Raw genomic sequence first — 17,094 nt, forward strand, 5'->3', positions numbered from 1 at the left:
ATAGTTATTTTTTATAAACATGTTATATTAAAATGCAATAAGTTTATTATTGTTGTTTTAAAATAAATTAATAAATATTTTAAGATTATTTTGTTTTAGTCTTTGATAAGATAAATGTCAACAGATGTAACCTAGATCACCATAAATTATTTGAGGTCCTCAGTAATTTAAGAGTAAAGAGAAGTCCAAAAAATTTAAAACCACTGTTCTTGTCCATAATTTAGTTACTGTAAAAAATATATATGTAGAAAGAAATTTCTACTGGAAGCGAAAGAGGCTTTCAGACTCTCCTTCCCAACACATTCTCACAGATCTCTGCTTTCCGGCACGTAGACACAGCCCTGGCCTGTGGCCTCCAAGCTGTACATTCCAGGGACATCGGGCTGAGTCTCTAGCTGAAACACCAACCGGTTGGCAGCCTGAACATTGAAGGTATGCTGAAAATTCTCAGTGGATTTTACAGCCAGATTGACTTCCTCAGAAGGCACATAGGCAGTGGTGGCGAATTTGGCAAGAGCTTGGAGAGCTACTACAGTGTCCTGAGGAAAATAATCAAGCATACACTTACCATTTTGTGAGCCATTGGAATTAACCTCAAAGAGCCCCAAACCTACACATCTGGTGGTGGTTGGCTAGCTTAGATGATGAATCTTCTGAGTATCTAAGAACCATGTTCACCAGCATTGGGGAAGCTGGCTTTAAAATCATAATATCTCAACTATATAAAAAATCTCCATCAAGTTATTATTGAATATCCATAGATCACTAAGCTACTCTCATATATTCATATTTAGCAACCAAATCTAGCTTCAGAATGGAGTATTGGTAGAAGCAAGTGGATATATATATATTTTGTTCAGTATATATTTTGCAGTTTCTTTATTTGAGGAGGAAATGGCAGCAACTTGATAACTCTAGAAATTGCGCACTTTTCAAATTATTTATCTATGTAATGATATTGTATGGCACAGTTGGAGAGGATATTAGTAAAGCTTTGGGAAATCCTTCCTTGTAGGCCAAGCTTCCTAGCCATTATGCTATATGACAATCTTTTCTTCATCTGGGAGTAAGACAAATAATCTATCACTAGAGAGCATGGCTTACATAGTTTGAAACTTGATTCTGAAAACATTTTATCTTTACTTATATGAATAATAACTAGGGGAAAGGAAAAAAGAATGAGGAGTTCAGCAAAATTGTCATATCTCACTCTGTGTTATGAGAATTTCTACAGGCTCGACACTTAGTCAAATATCTGTTTCTAAAGAAACCCACTTTCTCCTATCCCAAATGAAAAGAACAGTCATATTAGACATTACACTGTCATATAAAAATAAGAAGACATGTCACCACCTTGGGGAAGCTATGAGCAAGTTATACCTGAGCAGCGTGACAATCTACAAACAACTTTTCGTCTACCCTCTGTGAACTAGAGCCAAGGAGGTCTTTATTGCTTGGACATATGAAACAATTCAAGGAATGGGACCACATGTGGGTGACATGTGATTTCTTAGAATAGCCAAGAATTTTATTGAAAACCAACTATGACCTATTTGAATTTATCATACCTTTTTCCCCCTACTGCCATCCCAATAATTCAATTTCTCCTTACCCCTAACCTAAGTAAATAAAATAATCTCCTGATCTCTTTAAATCTCATGTTTCCTGCCTCTAGATCATCCCATACACCAAGTAACAGATTACTCTTTCTGAACAAAGTTAAAACAAAAAGCTCCTCTGAATTAGGCACTAACTTGAGTTTGATATGCTAGGTCTTCATAAATGAATCTACCCTACATTTCCAACTTAATTCTCATTACGCTTCAGCTAAACCAATTTTCCCAACAGCCACTCTATACTTTTGCAAATGTGTGCCTCCACTCACCATTTCCTCTTCCTTTCAATAGTTGCCTACCAAAACTTTACATGTCCTTTCAGATCTACCTCAAATGCCATTCCCCTGTGAAGATTCTTCTTATGTCTCAAGCTGATGTGAGCTTTCTCCTTTTTGAAATTTAATGTATTTTGTACCTTTTGTATCTTTCCTTATGTTATTTTACCAGACCCTGCTTGGTAGTATATAAAACTTTTCCTAGCTTCCCTTCTAGCTTGTAAACTTTTTAGACTATATCTTACTAGCTTTTCAATACCTAAAACAGTTGAAGGAGGAATGCCTATAAAATCTTGCTATTATGCTTACAGATCCCATAACTGGCTTTCTAATGTGTTAATACATAAATTTAGCTATACTTATATATGTCTTCTTTACATAAAATTAAGGGATCAGGGAACGTGTAGATACTCCAGTACTTTCAGCCTTTTGTAGAGTGCATTTTCACCAATGAAATAAAAGTTGGTTTTGCATCTCATTTGCATAATTGAACAACTTCCTTTGATTTGTTGTTTGCTTTTCTGATGCTCTTGTTTTAAAAAAAATCGAATGCTTCTTTTTTTATTGCTTCACATTCGTTTTGAAATATCCCCTAGTTTTTGTGAGCAGTATATAAAACATGAATCTTATGGTTTCATATTCTGCAAAGAAAGAGCATGAAAGGCATATAGTACTATTTATGTGCTCATATGACTCAATTTATGACTCTTTTTATATATTTTTCACATGTTTTTGTTTCCTCTCTATAGAATTATAAGTTCCTGGACCTAGAAGGCAACAGCAATAGTTTTTTCTCCATCTCCACATAGGATCTAATCATACCCGGTAAAGAGCAAGCTATTTACCTGAGTGGAAGAGAAGCCCCCATATGCATTGCGTTGCTTGGCCAACCAAGCTACTATACCAGTGGCTTTGGCTATCTCATTCTGAGTCAGACTGGCTTTGCTAAGGCAGGCCAACAATACATATGCCGTAAGTTCCACATCTACAGCCTCAAGAGCTGGTATCTGATGACTGAGTAGGTTTCTGGCTCCAGTGAATGGACTCTCCTATGGAGAAAGAAGCATAATTAGGAAGGTCTTGGAAAGAAGTGATTTTTCTATATTCACTTTGTAAATGCTCCATCCCAAAGCAGAGAAAGTACCAACCAAAAATTAATCAGGAGTTAGAAAAAACGACTGTATTTCCCCATGTATAAGACACACCTTAATTATGGGGCCCAAAATTGGAAAAATGTATTATATAAAGTTATTGAACTCAAGTTTTATTCATCACAAAATTCATACAACTCCTCATCACTGTCAAAACTCCCATCCATTAGCTTGTCCTCATCTGTGTCTGATGATGAATCAATGTCTTCAAAAATGAGTGCAAAAACAAGCGCAAAAAAGCATTTGGCTTTTTTTATCCCTTCATATTCACTTTGAAATATCCTCTAATTTTTGTGAGCAGTAAGTATACTGCTCTAAATACATCCAAAGTTTTAAAGGGATCTTGAGAAACTTCTAAGTTTAAGTCTTATCAACTTGACTGATCTTACACCAAAGAACTGTCAAATACCTGCAAAAGGGTGATTCTACAATGCCGTAAGTTTTCTGACTAGCTTCTGTCATCTATTTTCTCTCCATGTTAAAAGTTTAACACTGCCACCTGACCAGTGGTGGTGCAGTGGATAGAGCCTTGACCTGGGATGCTGAGGTCCCAGGTTGGAAGCCTCAGGCTTGCCAGCTTGAGTGTCGGATCATCGGCATGATCCCATGATCACTGGCTTGAGCCCAAAGGTCTGTGGCTTGAAGCCCAAGGTTGCTGGCTTGAGCCCTAGGTTGCTGGCATGAGCCAGGGGTCACTGTCTTGGCTGGAGCCCCCACTCATCCTCCCTTCAAGGCACACATGAGAAGCAATCAATGAACAACTAAAGTGCCGCAACTGCAAGTTGATGCCCTCATCTATATATTTCCCTTCCTCTCTCTCTCGCTTTCTCTGGCTAAAAAAATTTAAAGCATAACACTGCCTTTGAGGACTTACATGGGTTTTCCCACAAAACTCTCAACAATGATTTTATGACACTAACTTTTACAAAAATAGATCCTAGAATTGAATATATGGAGACTAGGGAACATTATAGCTAACACAGCATATTTTCACAATTTCCAAAACTGCTAACATGGCCAATGTACCTGAGATGATAGCCTGCTGATCCAACTGTTCCAGAAGAATGTTTCTGATGTTCATCTCCCCAGCCAGGGAGAAAGAATAAGCTAGTAGGGCCTGTGTGTAGAGGTTGGTGGTGGAGGAAACAGAATTCTTGAGACACTGCAGCCCAGATTCACCATTGGGTCCTAAAGAGTGAAAGTATAGAACTGAATTTACGAGGCATTTTTGTTAAATGGGAAGTGATAAGGAAATCATCATATCTTCTTTCAGTTTAAAAGACACAAATAGGAGAATTTCTCTAGAAATAAGCAAGCTAAGAAGAATATAGAGAAGAGGAGCCAGAGAAACTCACATCTATGGCCATTTTCATCTCCAGCAATGCAGCTGTGGTGTATGCCGTCAAGGAGATCTCATCGTCAACATGGGGGGTGTTTGTGGGGGGAGACAGGCAGTAAGCCAGGGAAGCAGCCAGCTCAGGCAAGAATTGTGTGCAAATTACAAAATAGTGTCTGTCCCCCTTCTGAATGGATAGATTATTTTTTTTAAAAAGGCACTCTTCTACAGGTTGACCACAGCCACGCTCCTACCCCCAGGCCTCCAGGACACACAATGAGGGAGAACTGGCTGGGCTTTAACAACTGCACAGCCTTAAACAGTAGTCTGCGAGAGGTAACATGAGGCCTTCAGCTCTGAGCGAGTATTTAGAAAATACAAGAGAAGGGTTAGAAATGATGAGAGGTCAAAAAAGGGGAGGGAAATAGAAAGAGACTGTTATCTTCAGAGTCCCTGAAATGGATGAACCCTCGAATAGGACAAAGCTGGGCCTCTTCTCCAGGGGAGATTAAGTGACACCTTCCAGTTTAATGTCTTTCACAGAAAGATTTAGCAAGTTTTGAAAATACATTTCATCTAAATTATTATCCTCATTGTATAGGTAAAAGGAAAAACACTTAAAAAGGTTAAAATGCTTGCTCAAGATTGCACACTTAGAAGCAAGAGTGGGGTTTGAACCCAGGGAGTTGAACTCTGGAGCTCCTGTGCAAACCACTAAGATTGACTACAGCCGGGACAGCCAATAGAGAGCCCAGCTCTAATTATAACGGAGGATGAATACCTCTGGGATCTTGTTCTAGAGTCTAGTCAAATTCTGGCTTATGCCATTCCCAGGTATATTTCAGAGTGTATAAACAAAGAGATTTGTGGGGCACTGATAAGATTCTGCATAAAGAATACTAACAAATCTTATACTGAAAATTTTTTTCAATGATCAAGATTTGGTGGGGGGCATTGAATTCTCAGAGATTTTAATATGAAAGCTAAAATATAATACAGTTGAATACTTGTATATACACAGAAGCCTTTCTTACAGTTTTACTATAAAGCCATATTATGGTCTTTATGTTGGGGAGGAGAGAATGAGAGAATGTCACAAAATTATAGAAATGTTCTTAAACCTATTCCCTGCGGGAATCAGAATTGCAAATGTTTTAAATAAGGAATCATAAATTAAGCGACTAAGCTGTGGATATATTTAATACCAATAATTTCACAGAGAAACTAAAGCACAGTTTTATCAATGAAGTTTCCATTGCTTAATAGTTGCGAATGGTTGATAGGGAGATGGCAAGTCCCAGGTCCTGAAACAGCACTGTAAATAATTTCTCTAGGAGAGTTCATACACACCTTCCTTTCTCTGGTATGTCCTGAAGTGAACAAGCTATCCTGCGGCATCAACACCTCCCCCTGGCTTTGGAGGAGACAGGTGATGGAGTGAATGGGTGAGCAGCGTCTCTGGGGTCCAATTGCTGTGGTTCAGATTAGTCCAACCACTCATTTGCATTCACCCTGAGCAATTGATTTAATCTCTGAACCTTAGTTTTGTCATCTGTAAAATGTGATTGATAGTGGTATATCAGTACCTATGTCAATGATTTGTTATAAACTTTAAATAATGTCAAATAAACAAAGTACTTAGAACAGTGCCCAGCAGAGTCAAATCCCTTACAAAAGACACTGGGTTCCCTATTAGTCCCCAGCAGAGCAAATGGCTTTGCTCCAGACTTAAAAAGATAGTAAAAGGTTCACAGATCTTCTAGTCAGTAGTTATCAAACATTAGTAAGTATCAAAACAGTCATGGGGATGTGAAGTACAGATAGGAAATGTAGTCAGTAGTATTGTAATTACTACATACGGTGTCAGGAGGGTTCAGGACTAATCAGGGGGATCAGTTATATAAATGTCTACCCACTATGCTATATACCTGAAACTAAAGTAATATTGAATAGCAACTGTCATTAACAATTTGATTTTTAGCCTAACCAGGCGGTGGTGCAGTTGATAGTGTTGGCCTGGGATGCTGAGGACCCAGGTTCAAAACCCCAAGTCACTGGCTTGAGCATGAACTCATCCAGCTTGAATATGGGGTCACTGGCTTGAGCACTGGGTCGTTGACTTGAGAATGGGATCACAGCCCCTCTGGGGCCAAGGCACATATGAGAAAGCAATCAACAAACAACTAAGGTGCCCCAATGAAAAACCGATACTTCTCATCTCTTTCCCTTCCTGTCTGTGTCTTCCTGTCTGTTTCCCTCTTGCAAAAAAAATTTTTTTTTAAATAAAATAATAATAATCAAACCTGAAAAAAACCCACAGCATGTATCAGAATCACAAAGGCTTGTTAAAACACAAATTGCTGGCTCACACCCCCAGAGCTTCTCAGTGTAGTTCTGGGGTTGTGACTGGAATTGGTATGTCAAACCAGTTCTCAGGTGGTGCCGATGCAGTGGGTCTGGAACTGCACTTGGAGAACCATGTTCTTGTACATGTTCTCATTTTACAGACTGGCTAAGGGTATTGGCCAAGTCGCCCAGAGACGGCTGAGACCTGGACAGCACCGGCTCCCAAGCCAGTGCTCTTCTGATTCTGCTCTGTCAGAGGTACACAGTCCTCCCAGGCACAGTGGTGGGCAGCAGGACCGAGCCACACCTTCATAGCTGTGTGAATGAGCTTCCTCGCATTGGCATAGCAGCCGCTGGGGAGCTGGTTTCCTGCCATCCACTTGAGAGCATCCTGGATGTTCTTGTTGTCAATGAAGATGAATTCCTGGCTTGGCTAAAGCATTTGGTGACAAAAGTGTTAGCCTATATGGGTAAAGAGGGAAATGTGGCATGAAAGAAATTTCTATGTGAGGGTGCAAGAATTCTATAGTTTATTCTGATGTATGGTCTCAGAAGGGAAGTGGAGGAAATATAATACCTAAGAAGGCCTGGAAAAGAGAAGCATTTATAGGCATTAGTGATAAAACTGGGAGGCACAGGTCAGGGAAAAGACCATACATGCAGCTGAAATAAACAGAATGAAAGAGGAAGTGGACAGAGTGAAAGAGGGAATGGGGTTGAGGGGACAGGGAGAGGAGCAGTTCCATTTGGGAATTGTGTTCTAGAGGACAGAACACATTGAGAATTGGGTGACATTACCATGTGTTTCCATTGCCATCCCGCTCCCCAAAGGCACTGTATGAGCCATTGCTGTGTTTGTACGCCAGCTCCTTCTGGTACCCTGGGAAGCCAGATGCCCTTTTAGATAGTAGTGACAACTTCAAAAACCACCCCCTTGTTTTTCAAGAATGTGGGACATTTCAGGGGCTGAACTTTCCTGAGTCATATGAAGCTATCGTAGGCCCCAGAGAAGGTGTCCAAGAAGAAAGATTGAACCAACTCACCTATCTCCAGGAAACCCAGTGCCCGGGACCTGATTGCCTTGGCCAGCAGCCCTGACTTCCCCAGGTACTGCAAGACAGAGATGATGGGAGCAAACGGCACATGTTCTGCTCCCCACAGCCACTTGGCGTCTGCACCAGATTGTGTAGGTTCTGTAGGGCTGTGCCCATAATGTCTCCTGGGATCCAAAGGAGAGAGAAAGAGGTGATGGTAGAAGAAGGAACCCTTTAGAGTTATTATCATTCACTTAACATGTATTAGCTATCATGTAGTGAGTATCTACCCTGTGGCCTGGGAGACCACAGTTAAGTCAAACACAGTCTCTACCTCAAAGAGCTCATAGTCAGGGGATTAAACAATTATAATACATTGCAATTATTATTCATTATAAACAATATACTATAGTACTACAATATTGGGAATGTACAAGGTGCTGTAGTATACAGAGAGGTACATAGGTCACCTGAGGAAATTTAGGACTTTTAAAAAACATGTCGGTGGAGATGATGAGTGATGTAACAAAACCTGCAATATTTGCACTCCATCTCGAAGTTCCTTGCCTGTATATAAGTACACCACCCTCTAAATCACCAAGTCCCTCTTAAATATACACAAACCTGATACCGTTTCCCAAGTTATATTTACTGACCCCTCCATACACTTCAGAAGCGGGATGCCTCAAATCAATGACTCATGAACACCTACATTTCAGCCATGGAGTTCAATTCAAATGTATAAATATGTACTGAATGTCCACTATGTTGCAGGAACTGTACTAGAAACAGAAATAAAAAAGACATGGCCTTGGTACTCAAAGAGTTCCCAGTGCACTGCAGGAGACAGTGGGCCGTAGTGCAATTGTAACGTTGTCAGCTCTGTCCCAGAGGTATGAATTAAATACAGTCAAAAGGAAGAAATTTTAACCTGGAAGGGCTCTTGAAAGAGGATAAGAGTAAAGAAAGAAACTAACATTTTTAGGGCTCCCATTTACAAGCTAGACGTTGTGCATCAGTTTTAATCTTTACACCAATCCTGAGAGGTAGGTTACTATCACTGCCTTCCAGAGGAAAAAGAAGGAGTGGAATTGTTCACTCACTTATTCAAGGTCACACAGAACAACGGGAATCCTCTCAGTCTGATATGATTCTCAGGCTTATGCTTTTCTTCTCACTCCCTCACCTGGTCCAAAGGGATGAAGTATCCTGCCTAAGTAAATATGTGAATCTTCCCCAGACTATACTCAAAGAGATAAAATTCTTATTTGTTAAGTGGTTGCTGTAAACATTTTGTCTCCCCTCCAACCAACCGATAGGTCACCTAAACCTAAATACTTATCAAGCTTCAATGACCTTCAACTTCCTCCTGTCCAGACTCCTTTCTGTTTATAACTAGGATCTACATCTGTCTAATCCCAGCTGTTCTGTTAATGTACTGGTTGTATTGCCCACTCTAGAAAACAAGCTCTTCTTTTTTCACCAGTTCTAATCCACCACCTTCCTTCAGCTAGGTTCACAGGCCTCACCCCCACTCCACACCTTGGCAGCCTCTGGCCTCATGTTTATATTTTGAGCCAAGAACTTCTAACTGCTCACCCAGAACAGTTACATAAGCCTTGACTGAATCAGGAACAACATCCACAGGGAGCTCCAGAGAGATGGATTCTCTGCAGCCACGTTTCCTGTGAGAGGCAAAACAATGGAAGGTAGAAGGTTCTCAAGCCCAAATGACAGGAAAACTTTTCATAACCCAGGTTTTCTGGACCCAGCGCTCTCTATGAGATGGAAGTCAGACTTTTTTTTTTTTTAAATAATTTTATTTTTTTAATGGGGCGACATCAATAAATCAGGATACATATATTCAAAGATAACAAGTCCAGGTTATCTTGTCGTTCAATTATGTTGCATACCCATCACCCAAAGTCAGATTGTCCTCTGTCACCTTCTATCTAGTTTTCTTTGTGTCCCTCCCCTCCCCCCCCCCCCCCCCAACCACCACACTCTTATCAATGTCTCTTAGTTTCACTTTTATGTCCCAGCTACGAATGGAATAATGCAGTTCCTGGTTTTTTCTGATTTACTTATTTCAGGAAGTCAGACTTTTTTAACCTAGTCATGGTGACCTTTGCAAAAATATACAGTATTACAAAGAGAGTCGTGATTGTGTTGTACATTTTCTCTTCTTTGCCCTGCCTCCCAGCTCACTGGCCCCTTTGGGGATGGCACCCTGGATGCTCCTATACCTTCTGGTCCTGTATGTCCCTCCTTTTGCCTAAGAAAGTCTCCTGCTGTCTAAGAAAGTTCTCACCACCAACACCTCTCTGAGTTCACCCACCTTTGGGGCACAGCAATGAGCTGTATGTCTTCTCCACCAGGACTCCCTCAGGCTGACACAGAGACATGGATGGGTGAAGACAATGAAGATGAATGTCAGGGCAGGTGGCGCTGAAAGAACAGGTGGGGGAAGGGAAATGGGGAGAAGACGCCCTGCCTGTGCCCTCCAGGCACCTCTCCAAGCCGGTGAGATCAGAGCTTCTCTTTGAAGCTCAGGATGACTCCGTTTCAACCCAGAGATGGGCCTCTCAGTGAGATTCTTCTGGGCAAGGGCGAGAGCTAAGGACAAGTTTAGGAAACTTATAAGGAGCAGGATTACAAGGGGATTCATGATGGGATAAAAAAGCAGCTAATGATGACATTAGGGATTTTAATAAGAGATACTAACATTCATTGAGCTTCTGTGAAGTACCAGGCACTAACAAAGTGTAAAAGGCATTTTCATAGACCATCGGTATGGGTAAGCCAATCATAAAGGCAGAAAGGGGTCAGGAAAGGAGAAAGGGGAGCTACCTGACTGGGGTTGAAATAAGGCTGCTGTGAGAAACTAGCTGGTATGTCAGACACATGCCACATGTGCCTGGGTTGGTTGCTGTCAGTACCTCTGAAGCTAGGCCTGCAGAAAACTCACCTTGACCAGAACTGGCTTGATGACTGTGTAGCTCCAGCCCTTTTCTGGAATAAACCCTTTCTGGCTATCCAGAATCTTAGTGCCGATAGTAAAGTTTACATTACCTGAGAAGAAAGTGGGGTATAGGAAGGCATTAACTCTATTGCCCGAGGTACCAAAGAGGTCTCTTTCTTTGTGGACCAGTGTTTTCTAAAGTCAACAGCATACAAATCAGCTGGGGGTCTTGTTATAGTACAAACTGATTCAGCAGATCTGGGGGAGGGGACTGTATTTCTCATAAGCTTCCAGGGTTCATCAATGACACTGGTTCAATGTGTAGGCAGCTTCTAAGGGCCCCCAGTGATCTGTGCATCCTAGTATTTACACTGCTGTGTAATGCCCTCTCACTAAATGTGAGCTGGATTTAGTGACTTGCTTCTAATGAAAAAGACAGTGCAGAAGTAATGAGACATCATTTCTGAAATTCAGTGTTTAAAAAAACTGCAGCTTTTGTTTTGGACTCATTTTTTCTCTTGGTGAGTGTGTCACTCTCTTGAAAGAATGCCCTTTGTTTTGGAGAAAACCAGCTGTCATGTCATGAGGCACCCAATAGAGAGAGCCATGCAATGAGAAACTGATGATCAGAGGTCAGTAGCCAACAGCTGAGGCTGAGAACTGCAGCCTTCAGTCTAGCAGCCTATGAGGAAGAGAGACTGTGGAGTGAGCTTAGAAATGGATCCGCTCCCAGTCGGGTCTTCAGATGAGATCACAGCCTCAGCTGACAACTTAACTGGTACTTTATGAGAGACCCTGACCCAGAAGCATCAGCTAAATTGCTCCCAGATTACTTACCTACAGAAACTGTGTGACAATGTTTGTTCTTTTAAGCCACTAAATTGTAGGGTGACTTGTTAAGCAGCAGTAGATAACTAATACATCCAAAAACTGTGCTTTCAGTTGCAAAGATATAGGCCCTGGCCAATTGGCTCAGTGGTAGAGCATCAGCTGGTGTGTGTGTGGATTAGTCCAGGTTTGATTCCCGGTGAGGGCACACAGGAGAAGCAATTGTCTGATTTTCCACCCCTCTCTCTCCCCTCTCTTTCTCTCTCTTCCTCTCCCACGGCCATGCCTTAATTGGTTTAAATACATCAGCTGCGGGCATTGAGGATGGCTCTTGGAGCCTCCGCCTCAGGTGCTAAAAATGGCTTGGTTGTGAGCATGTCCCCAGATGGGCAGAGCATCGGCCCTAGCTAGGAGTCATTGGGTGGATCCCAGTCGGGGTGCATGCAGGAGTCTGTCTCTATATCTCCCCTCCTCTCACTTGGGAAAAAAGAAAAAAAGATGTTCCAAGAATATAATTCATGAGCAAATAACATCTTCTAGAGTTAGTGTGATGATGAAATGATTTAATACAGGTAGAGTGGTTAGAACAACACCTGGCCCAGATTAGTAATATGACCATATATCCTTTGTCTTGGCATAAATATTAAAAAGTTACCCCCTGGCCTGACCAGGCAGTGGCGCAGTGGATAGAGCGTCGGACTGGGATGTGGAAGGACCCAGGTTCGAGACCCCGAGGTCGCCAGCTTGAGCGCGGGCTCATCTGGTTTGAGCAAAGCTCACCAGCTTGGACCCAAGGTTGCTGGCTCCAGCAAGGGGTTACTCAGTCTGCTGAAGGCCCGCGGTCAAGGCACATATGAGAAAGCAATCAATGTACTAAGGTGTCACAACGAAAAACTGATAATTGATGCTTCTCCTCTCTCGGTTCCTGTCTGTCTGACCCTATCTATCCCTGTCTCTGACTCTCTCTCTGTCTCTGTAAAAAAAAAAAAAAAAAAAAAGTTACCCCTTTCACACTCAAAAAAGTCCACTTTGGATAATTCTTCAGTTTATCTATCAAAGAGTATTTGCTTATTATTTGCAACAGAGACTTAGGAAGGAAAAAACTAAAGGCTACTAAAAAGAGAAGTAAAGTGGAAACAAAGCAAATGCCGTGGAGGAAAGGCTGCAATTCTCAACCTCTCAGCCTTCGCTCTGTGCTTTCCTAGCCTGCCTACCACTTCCTTCCCTTACCCAGTTTGACAGCTGTGATATTCCAGTGATAAGAGTTTGCTTCATCAGCACAGAGGCAGCTGGAGGGCTGAGAATCTGTCCGTGATTCCATCTGGTACTCCTCTGATTTAGCCAGGTGAGTCTGCACCTGAAGAGGAGGTGGAAGAGATGAAAGGGTACATACAGGTAAAGGAGACAGAACACAGAGGCTTAGGAAAGCATGGGGGTTGAGACACTGGCACCACACCTCTTTCCCAGGGAAAACTGGTACGCTTCTAATTTAGGGAAAACTTACAGTGGGGGCTGTGGTTCCCAGGCTGGCACTTGTTCCCTGTACCCCCAGTTCTTACCCTGATGCAATCCTTTAGATAACTGAAGATGGTGGCAGTAAGGCGAAAGGACTCCCCACACACTACTGAGTAAGGGAGAGTCAGCTCAACAAAGAATGGCTTGAGTGCAGTTAGTCCAACAGTGGGTGAGAGACCAAAGCCACTGGACTGGGAGGTACAGACAGTCATGGCCTTCCCCGTGGTGATGGTATCAGGAATGGTGACATGGACAGTCTCCTTCCCCCAATTACTGTGACAACAAAACACCCAGGTGAGGCAGACAGTAAGTGAAAGAGAGCATTAGAGAATGAAGCTATGAAGTCACCTGCAGAAGTGAGTTTTTTGCTGTTAAGTGTGCTTAAGTAGGAAAACAAAGAGGCAAACAAACTGGTGGACCATGTCAATCTCAGAGTGTGAATCTTCAAGTAGGCAGCTTTAGAGTGAAGATCTAAAAATAGGAGAGAAGGGGGATGCCTGAGTATGTTGGGGGTGGTAAGTGTGGGTGAGCACGTGTGTGCAAACACATCTGAAAGAGCCCAGAGCCCTCTCAGTCTATGAAGGGGTGTATTCTCATGGCTTGTCAAAATGAGCAGGTAAGCAGTGAGCAAGAATTAAATTAATGTCAGTGTGTCCCTTTAAGCTTCTGTGGGTTTGACGTGAGAATGCATTATCTGTACTGTGTAAGTGGGAAGGTGTGTGAATTTTAGTGATTGTATATGATTGTATAAGAATTCAGGAGAGAAACACATTCCCACATCCCCGTTAAACTTTCTTGTCTTGAGACTTAGATTCGTTAGAAATGATCTGATCCTGGGTTTCCTGCTGACTCCACACTGTAACATCTTATTGTACCACTGAGGCATCACTCACCCAATAGGAAACAGATCCCAGAGCCATGTCTCTGGGAAGTACTGGTGAACCTGAGAATCCTCTGACTCAATTGATGGAGATGGGGAGCCCAGAGCTACGGGAGTAATATGATCACTTACTAAGGAGAATCAGAATAAGGGAATGTTAGAGGACATTCTGTTATGAGAAAAATTGAGGTGAAGGGACTATTAGTTACAAGGCCAATAACAGACAAGGACAGTTGGCCAGTGAGTAAAAAGATAAGGCCTTGAGACCTCAAAAGTCCTCCCCAGAAAGAGAGATCCTTGAGAAACTGCCTTCATCTTTGACCCACAAGGTATCATCATTCTGAGGCTAGAGGCTCAGTACAAGAACCAGAGGCAAAGAGGGAACTTTCAGAGTTCCATGATTCTAACAGCTGAAGGATTCCACAAGCCACAGAGGTAGCTTACCTCCACTCATGATGGTGTGTTTTGGAGACTGGTGGCTGCAATCTACTGGTTTCTTGATCTTGGCATTGGACAGTATTTTCAGTCCCGTATTCTGGTAGGTACCAAAAAGAGCAGAGAATAAAATGTTAAGTCCCCTCCCTTACCTAGTGCACCCTCAGAGGGTTCAACCAAAACATTCTCTTTCTATTAATGATAAGACTGGTGATTATTACCCAATATTCAGACACCAAGGTTGGTTCATGTCAATTCCAGCCAGTGTTAAAGGCTTTCAATAAAACTTACTTCATTGTTAAATATGTTTAATGCTTCTTTTACATATTAGTAAAAATATATTATTATTTCACTTAGACTATGAACTTTGAGAGACCAGGGACCGTATCAGCTCACTCAATTCAATAAAAACACATTGAGCATTATGAAGGATCGGGCATTAGGGAGAATACAAAGATAAACAAGACATGGTTTCTGTTGGAGACCTCCTGGTCAGACTTGGGCCACAGCATCCCAGCTTTTGTTCTTAAAATAGGTGCAATATTTTTTATAATAATGAAAAGAGATTGCTGGTCTATCTTTCCTCACTTTCCTTCTTGACTGATCCCACGGAAATCATTATTTGGGAACTAAGAGAGGAAGACTAGGTATACAACCTCTCACAGTGGTTCTCTTCTAGTGTAATAGGGCAACTTCTTCAAGCATAAGAACGAAGAGAGGCTACCTTACATATCAGGAGTTTCAAGATTTTATCCCTGTCAGTGCCCACATGACTCTCTCTGCTTATTTTATTTATTTGTTTATGTTTTTTAGAGAGAAAGAGAGAGACAGGATGGGATAGAGAGGGGGGAGGAGAGAGAGAGATGAGAAGCATCAACTAATAGTGGCTTTACTTTAGTTGTTCACTGATTGCTTCTCATATATGACTTGGCTCAAGTCAAGCCAGTGATCCCTTGTTCATGTCAGCAACCTTGAACTCAAGCCAGCAAACTTGGGTTCAAGTCAGCAACTTTGGGCTTCAACCCAGTGACACTGTGCTCAAGACAATGACCTCAGGGTTTTGAACTGGGGACCTCAGCATTCCAGGTTGACACTCTATCCACTGCACCACCACTGGTCAGGCCCTCTGCTTTTTCATATATGGACCTTCTTTTCCCCCTCCCACTACCATTGTTTCTATAAGAACAAAATGAGTAAGAACATCTACCTTGAAAAAATGGAAAAGGTTCATGCCTTGAGAGAACCAAGGCCTCCTCCACATAACTGAACGCTTGCTCCAACGCTCTTCAGGTACTGGAACAATATGACGTTGAGGAAGGTCCCTTGGGTTAGGCACTGGACACTCCTCATATTCATCTACCTCATAGGGGTAGTGACCATACCAGAATGAGAACATCTCATAGACCTGAGATAATAAGGGGTAAGGAATAAAGTACTGACACAGTGAAATCAGTTGAGAGAAACTTTTCTCAGATTCTGGTGCCATAGCTTACCACTCCCATATAATGTCTCTTCATTACTCCAGCATCCTTCTTATACTTATTTAATCTAACTCCTTCCCTTTTTTACTTTTTGGGTTTTTTTTTTGTATTTTTCTGAAGTGAGAAGTGGGGAGGCAGAGAGGCTCCGCATGCACTGACTAGGATTCACCTGGCAAGCCAGCAAACTAGGGTGCGATGCTCTGCCCATCTGGGGTGTTGCTCTGCTGCAATCAGAACTATTCTAGCACCCTAAGTGAGGCCATGGAGCCATCCTCAGCGCCCAGGACAACTTTGCTCCAATGGAGACTTTCTGCGGGAGGGGAAGAGAGAGATAGAGAGAAAGGAGAGGGTGAAGGGTAAAGAAGCAGATGGGTGCTTCTTCTGTGTGCCCTGACCAGGAATGGCATCCGGGACTTCCACATGCCGGGCCGACACTCTACCACTGAGCCAACCAGCTAGGGCCCCTTTTACTACTTTTAAAAATTTAACCTTTATCTCACCTTTCAAAATAATTTGTCACCCTTATCTTCTAATGCATCTTCTTTCCTTATCTCTATGTCCATATTACCCATGCCTTTCTACTACCATCATTGCCGCCTTTATTTTTACATCCTCTTTTCTCCAACATAATGATAGTACACTATTTTTTTTTAATGTTTTTTTTTTAGTGAGAAAGAAAGAGATAGACAGACAGGGACAGACAGACTGGAAGGAAAAGAGATGAGAACATCAGTTCTTCATTGTGGCACCTTAATTGTTCATTGATCGCTTTTTCATATGTGCCTTGACTGGGGCTACAGATGAGCCAGTGATCCCTTGCTCAAGCCAGAGACCTTGGGTTCAAGCCAGTGGCCATAGGGACCAAAGGATCATGTCTATGATCCTTTGCTCAAACTGGCGACCCACACTCAAGCCAGATGAGCCCTCACTCAAGCTGGCTACCTCAGGATTTTGAACCTGGATCTTCAACATCCCAGGTTGATGTTATATCCACAGTGCTACCACCTGGTCAGGCTATTTATTCATTTTTTTAGAGAGGAGAGAGAGAGAGAGAAAAGGGGGGAGGAGCTGGAAGCATCAATTCCCATATGTGCCTTGACCAGGCAAGCCCAGGGTTTTCAACTGGCAACTTTGCGTTCCAGGTTGACTCTTTTATCCACTGCACCACCACAAGTCAGGCACTATTTCCTTAAGACTTTACTTCCCACTTCCTGAAGTCTACCTCTTATTCTAAT

General features: G+C 42.2%; 1 protein-coding gene across 1 annotated transcript in view; it reads right to left on the minus strand.

The window, feature by feature from the left end:
• Window positions 1-305: 305 nt before the first annotated feature.
• A2ML1 (alpha-2-macroglobulin like 1) overlaps window positions 306-17,094 on the minus strand; it is a 34,346-nt gene continuing 17,557 nt past the window's right edge. Inside the window, 19 exon segments of the mRNA XM_066252604.1 lie at window positions 306-539; window positions 2,737-2,887; window positions 2,889-2,940; window positions 4,069-4,215; window positions 4,218-4,230; window positions 4,398-4,471; window positions 7,031-7,153; window positions 7,156-7,186; window positions 7,501-7,604; window positions 7,768-7,863; window positions 7,866-7,943; window positions 9,358-9,428; window positions 10,093-10,148; window positions 10,727-10,830; window positions 12,779-12,905; window positions 13,108-13,336; window positions 13,957-14,070; window positions 14,384-14,478; window positions 15,586-15,783. Of these exon segments, the coding sequence (XP_066108701.1) occupies window positions 306-539; window positions 2,737-2,887; window positions 2,889-2,940; window positions 4,069-4,215; window positions 4,218-4,230; window positions 4,398-4,471; window positions 7,031-7,153; window positions 7,156-7,186; window positions 7,501-7,604; window positions 7,768-7,863; window positions 7,866-7,943; window positions 9,358-9,428; window positions 10,093-10,148; window positions 10,727-10,830; window positions 12,779-12,905; window positions 13,108-13,336; window positions 13,957-14,070; window positions 14,384-14,478; window positions 15,586-15,783 (2,097 nt within the window).

The sequence above is a fragment of the Saccopteryx bilineata genome, chromosome 1 (genome assembly GCF_036850765.1).
Source record: "Saccopteryx bilineata isolate mSacBil1 chromosome 1, mSacBil1_pri_phased_curated, whole genome shotgun sequence".
NCBI classification, from domain to species: Eukaryota; Metazoa; Chordata; class Mammalia; order Chiroptera; family Emballonuridae; genus Saccopteryx; species Saccopteryx bilineata.